This window comes from Alosa pseudoharengus, unplaced genomic scaffold (assembly GCF_046254945.1).
Source record: "Alosa pseudoharengus isolate Yale_2024_CS ecotype anadromous, Long Island Sound unplaced genomic scaffold, YU_APseudo_1.1 YU_APseudo_1.1_scf_9, whole genome shotgun sequence".
In the NCBI taxonomy this organism is placed as follows: Eukaryota; Metazoa; Chordata; class Actinopteri; order Clupeiformes; family Clupeidae; genus Alosa; species Alosa pseudoharengus.
The window spans coordinates 7,994,880-8,009,111 of NW_027468881.1; the positions used below are offsets into that span (position 1 = coordinate 7,994,880).

The 14,232-nt window shown below is 43.1% G+C and overlaps 1 protein-coding gene across 3 annotated transcripts in view; it reads right to left on the bottom strand.

Moving 5' to 3' along the window:
- Positions 1-8,450: 8,450 nt before the first annotated feature.
- chl1a (cell adhesion molecule L1-like a) overlaps positions 8,451-14,232 on the bottom strand; it is a 70,686-nt gene continuing 64,904 nt past the window's right edge. For all 3 annotated transcript variants that reach the window (XM_076277115.1, XM_076277117.1, XM_076277116.1), the window contains 2 exons: positions 12,638-12,710; positions 8,451-9,847 (listed from right to left, as the gene is read on the bottom strand). In XM_076277115.1, the coding sequence (XP_076133230.1) occupies positions 9,637-9,847; positions 12,638-12,710 (284 nt within the window). In that variant the 3' untranslated portion in view covers positions 8,451-9,636. The remainder of the gene's footprint in view (positions 9,848-12,637; positions 12,711-14,232) is intronic.

Below are 14,232 nucleotides of genomic sequence, written 5' to 3' on the forward strand. Positions count from 1 at the left end.
TGTTTCTTTCTGCACCACTCAACAGTTGAATAACACCACTCAACTGTTTTTTTTGCCAACCTCACTTGATTAGAACTTAATCATTAACACACAAAACAACAAGGAGTACGTAATGCTTATATTATCACTCACTCACTCTTTAATGTTACAGATTTGTGAAAAAAGTCTGATAGTGTACCCAAATGGGGAGTAAATAATAATAAAAAATAATAAAAGGCCGGTGCCGTCAGAATTTTCCCGGTGGATTTTAGTGCCCCACTCCGCCCTGCACACATGCATCTTTCACTTGTTTTGGCCATGTGCAGAGTGTGAAAATGTCTTTGGCTTGTAATCCTATTATAGCTTCCATGCCATGCCTCCATGGTTTTTTCTTTGGTTTCACTGTGCACGCTCGCAGCTGGGCACGGCCCTCACTTTCAATTACTTGATGACATTTTGTAACTGGTCTCCCAGCCTAGTTTACATGGAAATAATGGCCCTCAGAAAGGAGCCTTTGAACTGAAAATAATCAAAGTAATTTGCATTCTGGGGAGGCAAATTAAAATCCAGCAAGATGTGAAATGACCTGTGTCAAGTTTTTACAGGGAGTGTGCATGCAGAGTCAGGTGAAACGGACTGAAACTAGGTGTACCGCATAGTGGTACAAAATATGACCACCGCTCAGTCCTGCACATTCTCTCCGCAAAAATAAATAATTCTTGTCAAATTGTCTTCATCTCCTATTCCATCCCCTACTCTTGCAACTTTTGTGTATGTAAATGAGTGTGTGCATGTGTGTGTGTTTGCTTTTGTGTATATGTGTGCTTCTCTGTGTGTTCGCTTGTGAGTGTGTGTATGGGGTTAATGGGGTGTGTGTGTTTATGTGTGTTTGTATGCATGTGTGTGCCTGCGTGTGTGTTTATTTGTGTGTGAGTGCGTGCGTGCCTGTGTGAGTGTGTGCGTGTGACGTGTGTGCATGTGTGCATGCATGCGTGACGTGTGAGTGACACGATCTGATATCACCAAGTAATTAACAGGCCAGGATCAATGACAAAGTTGGATTAGCATTTCCCCCTTTAACCTAGTTCACTTTAAGACTAACTTTGTGCTCTGTTTCCCCTGGATTAACATTTCAGCTGACCAACCAGTGGCACGTTTTGATTGTGATGTCATTAACAGTGTGGTGCGAAGGCAACCATGCACAAAATTCAAAAAGCCCGCCAATTTCAGAGCACCATTGCCATCACTTCAGACAGAACCCGTCTACAGATGCACATATTGAAATGTAACTGGATACTTCACTACAGTATCTGTGCTTAACAGGTAAGATTTAGCCTACTTCCAAGAGTTCTGAGTACAATTTCGGGGGGGCATGGGTTGTATTTGTAATGTAAACATTTTATGTGACAAATAGCTCACTGGAGATAAAGTATACAAAATTGCCCATTTTTAGTGTGCAGTGTTAGATCAGGTATGCTAATTTTTTTTCATTTTGACATAATCTATCAGATGTCTGACATTACACTTGACCCCAAAAACGATTATTTGCCTCTTGAATGTCTTTAAAACCATTGTAGAGTGAACGTGTAGGCTAAACAAGCTAATAATGATTACTAGCATGACCAGTTAGTGTGCTAGCAGTTATTCAATTGCAAAGGGTTGAGCTACCAAGTGTGATATTATTAAGAAATGAAATGTCAGTGTCCAGTTATATCTCTTATATAGCCCCACAACATCACATACCCTTCACCATACCTAGAGATTGATATGGTTTTATTTCAGTTGGCCTATTAGCTGGTTTGATTTGCATTGAGCTCAATGAACATAACAATAAAACCATGCCAATCTCTAGGTGTGGTAAAGGGTATGGGATGATGTGGGGCTATTTTAATTCCAAAGGTCAAGGGAACCTTATCAGGATGCATAGTATCCTGGATCCATGAAATAACTGGCCTTTAAAAATATAAATCTGCCTGCCTCTATGGAAATTTAACATAGGGGTGCAAATACTTATGACCCCTGTATTTTAAGGAAGAACATTTATTTGTTTACGATACATTATTCATTCACAAAGAAAATTGGTGTCCTTAAAGGTTGGATATTTCTTAATTCTTTTACTTAAGGCATTAAGATCAATTTCCAAAAGATGATTTTATATTCCTCTTTTTAGTCAGCTTTAGCAGAGGTGCCAATAATTCTGGAGGGTACTGTAATTATGTTTGAATATATCTTTCTACAAATTGCCACTTTCCCTCTTCTTCTCCTTAGTTTTAATCCAATGGCTGCCATAATATGCTGCACCACACCACATTATCCTAAAGTAATGATCAATTTCCAGTGTAGGTCTTTTTACCTACATAATGAGAAGGTCTACTGTACATTATGGAGTGGTTCTCTCCCAGTCGAAAGGCCATGCTGTCATGATGGATTGCAGGGTTAGGAAAATAGGGGAAACGGCACCAGGACTGCGGCCCCCTTCGCCATGCGTGGAGTAGCCGCGCGACATGGTCATTACTCCAGGAGGGGGTTTATTGGGGCGGGCGAAGGTGCTGAGCCAGCGACCAATGAAATATGCAGGAGCCTAAATTTCAGCAGTTCCCCCTTTAACCTAGCTCACTTTAAGACTAAGTTTGTGCACATTCTGTTTTTCTCTTTTTTATGTTGGTGTATAGTTGTTTGTGTGTGTAGGTTGTGTGTGAAAGTGTGTGTGTGTGTGTGTGTGTGTGTAAGAACCACTTTTCAGAACCAATGAGGGAACTGGAAGTGGTCGAAGGAAATTGTGAAGCTCTCGCACAGTGGAAAATATAACAATTGATTACAGAACCCCTATAAACCTAATAAATCTAACACTGCTTAATATGGAAAAGTTTCACTTCAATGTAATATTACTATCCATAGTAGGCTGATATAAGACTACCCACAATACAATTTATGAGAATGCCTCCCATCACCAGATTAATTAGACTTGTTATCTCTAGGGACAGTGTATGCAGGCCCTCCTTTGCCGGTTCATTCGGGTGGTACCTAAAAAACAACTAATGATCCAAGTCTGAAAGATGGTCGGAGGCTACAGTGCTTACCCGGACTGCTATCGTCACATGAAAATTAAACAACTTATCAAAGCTACAGAGGGTTCAGGATGTGCTAAGGTTTTAGCTGTCTAAGTCAGACTACTATTAAAATCAGCGGTCCACCACAATACAACACAATAGTCAGTTCTTTAGCGTGCCACTTCAGTTCATTAGCTTCTACGGCGCCGATAACTAATCCTAGCCGTTCATTGTGGCACACCGTTACCTAAAGGATATCTAAAAAAACTCAGCAAAGGCTATGCAGAGCAAAGCATAACAATTATTGGTAACACTTTAAATTAACACACTCATATTCATAATTAATTATGAAACAATTAAACAGCAATAATAGTCCAAAGCAGTTCTTTATTTTATTTTTCACGTGCTATATTGACATTTTCCATAACAAAAGTGGGTGGGTGAACATCAACAAAACTCTTGTATGGGTTAAGGCACATTAGGCCATCCTAATGTTTATTTGTTGTGACCTGACTGACCAAATGAAACTTAAGTAGACAAGGGAATTTTTTATTTCTATTTCTTACCATAATAGCCCTTGTTAGACATTGCTGTAGAATAAAATAAAGAACTGCTTTGGACTATATGTTATTGCTGTTTTATTGTTTCACTCATTGTGGGGAAGTCCCATTGGATTGTATACTAGTTACTAATACTAGTTGGTAAACTACTCATTAATTAAATATGACAAGCACTCCACTTTAGAACAGGGACCATATTCTCACTTATACTGGGTTAATTCATATGTCTTTAGGCAGTATTAACAGTTGTAGGTTTGCATTTCATTCCACAAGAACAGTGTTGTTAATGGAGAACGGCTGTTCTTTTGGAACTGCTACATAATAAGACCAGAACTATGCATTGTTATGATCATAATTTGTGTCTTACTGCCTCCTAATTTACCAGTTATAATCAGTAGTTAGGAAGTAATATCTACTTAAGTCTTAGTTATTGGTCTGTTAAGGGTGGAATATGGGCATGCCTTGTAAATTATTAATTAACGAGTGATAACGGCTAATTAAGGAATAATATCTTACTAACAATTATGTCAGTTACTGGCTAATTAATGATGAATATGGGTGTGTTAATTTAAAGTGTTACCCAATTTATTTGTCAGGTACAAGTTACTCATTCAACATATTATAAAAGTCCATCTAAGATGAAGACTGAACATACCCAGCTCAGAGGATGATGGCTACACACCTGGGGTGTGGGAGTTCTGACTGCAGAATGGCTCCTAAAACATTGTGTCAATCACATATGATTGAAAGGATTATCATCAGCCTGGGAATTAGGATCCTTACATGTGCATGTGTGTGTATGTATGCACATGTATGGCTGTGCATGTGTGTATATGTGTTTGTGGTTGTGAGCGTGAGTGTGCTTGTTTGTATGAGTGTGTGTGTACATATGTGTGTGCAGTTGTTGTGTGTTTATATGTGTTTGTGTGTGTGCACTGGTTTCCTCGAGAGCGGTGGCCTCTCCGGCCAGCAGGACCTGAGTTCTTGATGAGGGTGCCACATCCTCTGCCCTGGCTGCAGCCTTGCCTAATGAACCAATCTATAAATTCTTTAAGTGCTTGGGCAGAAACACCTGTCACGTTTCTCCTCGCCGTGAACCCTTTTCTGCCTTTATTATTTATAGGCCCTTGCTGCATATGTCTGCCCACTCTCCATATGAGCTCTGTTTTTTTCACAGGTACAACAAACAATCTTTTCTTTAAAAGCCTTATCTTCTCCAAAATCGTAGTCCTTTAGGCCAAGGTTATTCAATAATAGCTCTACTCTATTATAAACGAAGAGGTAGATGTCACAATTTTTCTTCCTTTTTTTGGTATGAAACAGCCTCCCCAAAAGACTGAGAAAGGGATTTTTTTTTCTTGTTTTGTTTTCTTCAGTGCACTGTTGGTATGAGAGAAATATGTTTGTGCTAACCTAAGTATGGGTCACAGGACGGTAGCCGTGGGTCACTTACCGGCTGATTCCTCAGATACTCCCGCTAGTGCCGTAATGGAGTTTCTCGTGAAAGCAAAAATATCATCCAGGGCCAGAGGCAGAGATAAAGGGACTGCAGCTGGCACTTTCACCTGGACCCATCTGGTTATGGCAGGTGGAAAGGGGGGAAATAGGAGCCAGACAGAGGGCATATACGCACCGTTAGCTTGGCTAGCACGGCCTCCCACCTCCGCTACCTCTCCCTCCAGAGCAATAAAAAAACAAACTCAGAGCTCTCACAGGAGACACATTTGGTCCAGGTGATGCTGTCTGGTAGAGTCCTGTGGCATAGGTTCAAATTGCATTTGGACAGCAAATCTTGCGCAAGCCAATTTGTCACTTCGGTCCACAAACAACATCTGATGTCTGATTTCATTTCAGTGCAGCTTTTATTATTATTATTATCATTATTATTATTATTATTATTATCATTATTATATTCTTGTTTTTGTTGTTCCAAAGTGCAATTATACTGTATATTTTAACAACTCAGGAATATTTTGTCTGAAATGAAAATGTTGACTTAAACTTAATCAGTGTATATTTGTCTACACCACAGCGTGGAATGAATGGTTTGCACCCCCACCAGTAACATTTTGTGAAAGTGGTGGAAATATGTACTATACATTTTTATGGATGGAGTGAGGAATGAAAACGATGCATTAAGCGCTTGCCAGGGATCCGCACAAACACAGACTCTGATGGACCTCACCCTGGTTGGAGTAATCAGACCCCTCCCCCAAAACACACACAGACACACACTAAAATAACTCAATCTCAGCACCAGTCTCTTTGCCCCACTCTGTACGCCACCAAAAGAACAATCACACAGCCCAGTAGGGGTCTGAGGCGAAATCATCAGACATCTTGCCTGGGCCAGTCTATGCATATCTCATGTTTTGTCACAACAGGCCATTTGCACAGGACGTTTGGATACGCCAGCAGGGTCCTCGCGTCCAGACAGATTCAGTCGGGCTGGGCCAGGCCGAGGGTGGGTTTGAGGTGGGGGTGGGGCATCGGGCCGACTGTGATGGAGGAGCTGCCATGGGCAGTCTGTGACTCAGACGGAGCCAGTCTGTTGATTTATCACTCACAGCGGAGCGGTGCGGTGAAACAGTGCGTGCTCGCGGAAACTTCTGAGTGCACTCCAAACGCCTCCGTTCAATGAGGAACCCCTCTGGAGGTGCAGTATCACCACAGGAGAGCGTGAGAGGAGAAAAATGCAGACCCCCACCCCACCCAAAAAAGAACTCAAAACAGACAAAAACACACAGCAGATCAGAAGATGGTTCAGACAGGAATTGAAGGGTATTGCAAGGATTTAATTGCATCTCTATCTATTGTATCTCTATCTATCCATGTATCTCTCATTACACGCATAGTCTGACAACTTAAAAAAATAAAAAAAAAATAAAAAAAACTTTTTGGACCTGAAGATGAGCCTGTGAGCAAAGAGTCAAACAGTTTATGAGAAAACTCCCGGCAGTTGTTGAGGCCACAGTTTGATGTCCCAAGGCTTTAGGAAGAATTATCTTTTGTTGTTGTTTAGTGGTTTTACTGCTCTGCAGTGAAAGCAATTTTAAAATGGATAAAGGCATAATCCAGCACAATGCCAGGATTATCTCTCTGAGTGACCTTTATCTCAGCAGAAGCCATTGGGTGGTTTTCAAGTACACTGCCCCAAGTATTGTCTCATTACTGCTGGATGCCTATTTAATCTTGAAGAGCTTTAGGGGTGGACGGACGGATGCATGTGTGTGTGTGTGTGTGTGAAAGAGAGAGAGAGAGAGAGAAAGAAAGAAAGTGTATGTGTGTGAAATATCAAGGCTGAAGGAGCCATATCAGATTGAGAATACCCAGAGGACAGAGATAACAGACACACCACACCAGGCACATACTATACACTGAGTGTGATGACTTATCCCCCCCACTGTTTCTTTTTGGTACACATGATGCCCCTTTGCCATTTTGAGCTTGTGCTTTCAAGTCTATTCAGGCAACACACATATTTTGTTCTTTTGTTTTTATTCATGAGTATACAGATGTACACATGCATGTATGTAGTTGTTCTTACTGTAAAGAACTATCCATTTAATGATTTGGAACGCAGATGGAGTGCTGAGTTAGATCTGGTTGGTAGAGTGTGGGGATTTGTTAGTTTTGGTTGTCTATAGCAACATCAGCAGTCATGGTGACATCCATGCCACAGTCCCCTCGCCATGCCCCTGTTTTAGGCAGTGGTTACCATGACAACCTCCGACACAGAGGAGAGGTGAGCAGCCTTTGTGTGTGTGTGTGTGTGTGTGTGTGTGTCCTAGCACTCGTCTGAGCCTTGTCAATATGCAGAGGAATGCACTAGATATGAAAGAACACAATACAATGAGGGAGAATATTCAGTTTCTGAACCCCGGGCTGAAGTAAAAGAGGGTTAGAGCCAGGCTAGAGCGCATTTGGCTCATTGGTTCTCAATATATGTATGAGAACATCACGAACCCTGAGGTCCTCATTGTCCATGGATAATACCCAGAGCATAAATTGTGAAATCCAAATGTGAATTATTTTTAATGAAAAAGACAACTTTATTTTGCCAGACAGAGTTCACGCTTTAGAATGTCAGGCTCAAGGACAATCATGTAGAGGCCACAAGCCGTGAGTGCACTCAGAAACAAAGCTGTAATCATTTTCAGGTGTGTAAAAAACAATTTTATATCAATTTTATATCACTTCATCTTTTTCTCAGAAATTCCTGCTCATACAAATAAGTTTAGTTCAATCATACTAAAAGTGTGTAACATATTGCTGTTTATACAGTTGTTCTGTTATGTTATGATACTGACCTAACCAACCTCTTAACACATGGGCAACATCGTACTGACTGAAACTATGCCATTTTTTCTAACATATCCACACATCCGCACTGCAGTGCAGAATTAACATACCATCTAACTTTGCCCTATAAGACTTTGTGTGTTTTTTTTTTCTCTCTTCTGCTGAAAATCCCAAGAATTCTCTCACAAGACAGCAGGGAATGTGGGGGCAGTTAACACTTCGGATCAAAAGCTTTAGAGACGCCATGACACTCAGGCACACTGATTTCTCTCACCCTCAAGTCCCCCAAGGGAACACCAGAATGTTCCAGATACATTATGAAAATGGAAGAGATGAACTGCTTGAAAAATATTCTAACCAGAAAAGCTATGTAATTTAAAAACTGCAAGAGTCAGTTTTGTCATGTCTTGTGCCTCAAGTTTAATAACATTCACTTCACATACAACATTGTAATGTAACCCTCAACATACAGTATAATCTATCTGCGCTGATACCTCACAGCTTCCTCCAGTCTTTCTATCTTTATCGTCAAGCCTATCCAGAATATAAACGCAATATAAATGGTGCAGAATAACAATTTATTACAGCTTTATTGAACAATACATTTAACATTTGAATCACAAACTTGTGATGAAATATAATGTAGGCCTATGTGGTGATATAAAATTATATGTGACACTGTAACCCCCCCCCCCAAAAAAAAAAAAAGAGAAAGACATGGGTGCACGGTGCCCCACTCATGTATATTAGATTGATGTCCTCAAAACAAATAAGATAACCACTATTCTGTCATATACCATGTTACCAGTTGATCCTGCAACATAACAATAATTCCACTCCAGCTTCCATTTAGAAAATTTTCATACACTATAAACATCAGCAAAAAGGTCTTTTCTGCCATTGCCAAACATTTTTAACCAATTGTCTTATAATGTTGCACACAAACATTGCATTTTTTCATGGCATACTAGGAAATACTCTGTGTAACATTCTAACTGCAAAATTATCCTGAGTCCTTATTACAAAAAGATCTGAAAACATTTCAAAGGAGCATAAACGTCCGATAATAAAAATGCATAAAACTTTTCTTATATACAGTATGTACAAACAAGTGCTACTGAGGAAGCTCGTTCAGGTGTCAAAACAAACTGTCCTTATGATCCACAACAGAGACCAACTAACAATCAAATATATATGAAAGGTAACAGAAACAACACGGACAGTTGAAATCGGGTGGTTAGGCCAAAAATAGACACAGATATGTAGGCATTTTACTGAAATATTACTTCCACTGAAAAGACATTTTAAAGTTTAACACAGCGTAATAATTTTATTGAGTTCTTCAAGTTCTTCTTGTTCTATAGCCTGGATAACCAAATGGCCTTATTTCATCAGAGGACTTCATCTGTGTGGGAACTCCGATCTGTATTGTTGTCCTCCTGCAGTTCTCCTATGTTTACAAATCAGGCTGTTAACAAACATTTTGTTCATATAATTCCTATGACAATAACAATTAGAAATAAATAAAAACAAAATATGTGTAATGACATCATGTGATTAACGACAAAAACCTAACAGGATGACAGCCTGTCATACACACACAGGAATTCCACAAATATGCTGAACCCATTCACCAGCTTCAAGGTTGTTGGAAGACTTTATCTTTTGAAGGAGTTCCAAAACAAAATGACAACACACACTCAAAAAAAAAAAAAAAGGTTTCTGTCAGAGTCTGCAGTGGGGGCTCATGCAACGGAAGAGGAGGGTCCATTCGCCTCCGCGGAGCCCCTGCGCCTGCGTCCTGAGTACTCCCCGATAAACGAGCCGTCCTCGTTGAACTGGTCCTCCTCGTCATCGTAGTCTACGCTCTCATCGCTGTCGTCTTCCCCCGTCGCCACCTCGATGCCCCCGTCTATCGAATGCAGGCTTCCCTTCAAGGGCTTCTCCTCGTTGTCACTGTCGGAGACACATCCATAGAGCAGGAAGAGGGCTTCAGGCTAATGGCAGCAAGTTCGGTCAAGACAAACTAGTCAAAACCTCAGAGGTAAAGCATCCAAAAAATAAAAAAGGGCCCTATATGCTTGGAATGAAAGCAGTGCTTATATTCTCTTTAACACACTTTTGTTTCTGTGGGGGGAATACAACTAAACTATTTAAGAAACTTTCTAAGAGGGATAGTGTCTCCATGGGTCTATGACTACATGCAGGGCCTATGGGCTTACTGAGTGACACCAGTGTATGAGCAGGGAGAGCACTTGCAGTGCAGCAGCACGATTGGCCAAGACACAGGGAGGGGAGATGACTTCAGTACAGACATGCGAGGGTGGACACAGCACACCAGCACAAACACACACGCAAGGAGAAGGAACACCAACACACACACACACACACACACACACACACACACACACACACACACACACACACACGTATAGGGCACTCCACTAATTGCTAATTGCTAAAAGACTAGAAAGCTGAGAGCAATTTTAAAGTTCCCCAGAGGCCGGCAGGAAATTGCGAGCTGCCGTTGTTTTGCGCCCGGCCAATGAGAATCCGGGAATTATAGCCTTCTGACAAACCAGCCTGTCAGTCTGGCGGGTCCCTTGGGGAAGTGCACGGGGAGCGAGCGGAAATGAGAGGAGCGCTGCAAACAGGCCGCGCTGACACCTCTCAGGTGTCGGAGCAAAAACAGAAGGTCACCACTAACGGAGAACTCATATGGCTCCAAATCCAGCCCACACACAAGGCACTGGGTGTCGGCACGTACTGTACACTGATGACATATTGCTGACTCTTTTCCCAAGTAAAAAATCCACTTTTTATCAAACTGGTACTGCTTTGTGTACAACAATAATTCATAACTCCATACTTTTCCTGATTTCCCAGAACTGTGCAGGCACCCTGAATAGTTCCAGTGCAGTGAGATCACCTTCTTTATCCTATCATCTTTATTATCATTTCCTTGATAGTGCTCTATTACCTGAAACCCTTACATCCAATGATGTGATGATGTGTAAGTGAGCGTAATTAATGCAGCCCTATGTGGAGCTTGTGTGTGATATAGAGACGGGAAATGAGTTCTGCTGGGAGCGCTGTTCATTCCCAGTGCCAAGACCAGTATGGGATTTCCAGCTGCACAGCACATTTCTCCAGTGCCTTCTTCAGCTGAGGATCAAACTGAAGGGGTGTGTGTGTGTGTGTGTGTGTGTGTGTGTGTGTGTGTGTGTGTGTGTGTGTGTGTATGTATGTATGTCTCTGTGTGTATGAGTGTGCGTGTGTGCGCGTGTGCATGTGTGAGCGAGTGAGCGAGAGAGTGTATGTGTGTGTGTGTGTGTGCGTGTGTGTGAGGTTTAGGGGAGGGGGGCCTCTGTGATGAGGGGGTTTGTTTCCTAATCTCCCCCATGTAGCAGGAATCATTAAGTCTTCATATGCAGGAGCGGGGCAATTCTCAAAGCCTCCGGGACCCGCTGGTATAAACCACATCTGGTGCCTGAGTTCCCTTATCTCATCTCGTGTCCAAACAGATGTTTAAGCCCGTCTGCAGACGAGGGCTCCCATAAGCGGGCGGGTGGGCGTGCGAGCGAGCGAGCGAAATAGCGCAACAGAACAGCAGTCTCTGAGCTGCCGCTGCTACTGCCGCCGCTGCAGTGATTTCCCAGCTCATGAGGGAGTGATCGGCTCTTCTCGGAGTAATGAGATGGAAACATATTACTGACCTGGGGTGCACCCGACGATGCTGCTGCACCAAATGTCTCTGACACCCCCAACCACCACTCCCCCCTTCTGCACTGCTCGCTAGTGAGCAGTTGTCACATCTTTAATTCACATTCAAAGCAAACGCTCTGAAACGATGCCCCTTTTGGTTGTTCTAGCCAGAAAAAAGGTGCTACTATGACCACATACACAGATTCACACACACAAACACACACACACACACACAAACATGTGGTCACATTTCACTGCAAAGCCTACAGCTCACAAACACATTTATGCTGACATAAGGTATACTCTCACGACACACATACACACAGTGGGGGGGGGGGGGGCACTACAAGAGCGGTAGGGGTCAGAGCAGAGTCGATGCCTGCTACCTACACTGCAGGGAAATTACTTAGTCCATTAGCTCTCCTGAGCTCTGCTGTGTGTGACGTTCCCCATAACACACATTCATGTACGGCTTGCTTTCAAGGGCGAGAGAGATGGGAGGGAGAAAATGGAAAATGCACATGTTGAATTAAGAGCACAGAGTGACAGAGCCACAGCATTGTGTCAGGGCCGTATGTGTGTGTGAGAGTGTGTGTGTGTGTGTGTGTGTGTGTGTGTGTGTGTGTGTGTGTGTGTGTGTGTGTGTGTGAGAGAGTGTGTGTGTGTGTGTGTGTGTGTGTGTGTGTGTGTGTGTGTGTGTGAGAGATTGTGTGTGTGTGTGTGTGTGAGAGTGTGTGTGTGTGTGTGTGTGTGTGTGTGTGTGTGTGTGTGTGTGTGTGTGAGAGTGTGTGTGTGTGTGTGTGTGTGTGTGTGTGAGAGTGTGTGTGTGTGTGTGTGTGTGTGTGTGTGTGTGTGTGTGTGTGTGTGTGTGTGTGTGTGTGTGTGTGAGAGTGTGTGTGTGTGTGTGTGTGTGTGTGTGTGTGTGTGTGAGAGTGTGTGTGTGTGTGTGTGTGTGTGTGTGTGTGTGTGTGTGTGTGTGTGTGTGTGTGTGTGTGAGAGTGTGTGTGTGTGTGTGTGTGCCCGAGCGGAGGAGCAGCGCACCTGTATTCACAGAAGGTCCCCTCGTCTGGGCCCTTGGACTCCTCATCCGCAGGAAGGTCTTCTTTCTCCTTCACTGGGGAGAGAAGACCGGTGAAAAAGAGGGTTATCAGCAAGGCCATCTCAATACTGCAGAGGAGAGGAGGGGAGGAGAGGAATAAAGGAGAAAAAGAGTTATCTGAAAAACAGAGAGGAGGAGAGGAGAAACAATAGTGTTATTTCAAAACAGGAGAGGAACGGAGAAGGGGGGACAGGAAGAGGAGAGGAGAGGAGAAACAACAGTGTTCTCAACACTTGACCCATCTGTAAACTGAGAGGGCATCTACATTCAGCCAATCATTGTGGTCTCTCATACCTATGACAGCAACACTACTATTCACTGTCCTGTTCTAGTCACAAAGCAAGCCTGAGAGAAAGAGAGGAGCTCCGGCGTTTTCCATGAGTCGGACTGACAACAACTTGCGTGAGTGGGAGGGCATTTGCGTGTGTGGATGGCACCGCAGCTAAACTGCTGGTTGACCCCGAGTTGCCCTTTGGTGAGACAGCCTGCCCTTGGCAGCCTCACGAACGTGGGGGCGGTCTCTCTCACTAAACAGCAATTATCACTAACACTGAGCTGAGACACTGAGACACATAATTTAGTACCTGAATATTCACAGAGCCCACACCACCTCACACACACACACACTGACAGATATTCACACACACACACACAGATATTCACACACACACACACACACACACACATACAGTAGAGAGACACACACACACACATACACACACACAGATATTTACACACACACACACACACACACACATACAGTAGAGAGACACACACACACACAAACACACACATACACTTGCTCAGTAAGCCCATAGAGCTGTCCGTCAGTCCAAAACAATTTCACGTTTATCCTCACAGAAGCGCTTCCACTCCCCAACGGGTGCTTGGAGTGGTCAGTCCCGGGGGAGGCCTAGTCTAGTGGGCGGATTTCAAGGATATTGATTGGATATTAGATAAGCTGCTCGGTGCTCAAACACTTGAACTGTGAAGGTCCCTGATCCTCAACGCCACGACTGTGATTCAGAAACGTTAGCTGTATAAAACCCCAAACCTTTTTTTTCTTAAATAGTAACCAACAGACCTCGTTTCAGATAGCTATGAATTATGAAACAACTGAATATCCTCATGTTTAATCCAGAAATGCACACTGCATGATGAAACAGGAGGCCGAGGAGAAGCACCTCTGGGTGGCAGCGAGGGTGAAAGTCGTGCTGCAGCACTTAGTTAAGAATTCACAGGTTCACAGCCTGGTCATGCTTCTCACTGCAGCGGGTCGGGCTGGCTGCGTGCTAGAGGGTGACAGCAGGCCCTCCATTGAGTTCATCATCACCATAGCCTCAGCATTTCTGCGCTTAGCCGAGGTGCTAAGGAAAATGCTAAAAGGGGTGACAGCATGACAGTCAAGGGACATCTCAAGGCCAAGACAGAAAGGGGAAATGTGGTGTGTCATATGCAACACAAAAGACATGATGAACTGGTGGCAATGGTAATCCTTTAGAATATACCCAGATACGGCATGTGCAACTCAAAGCAC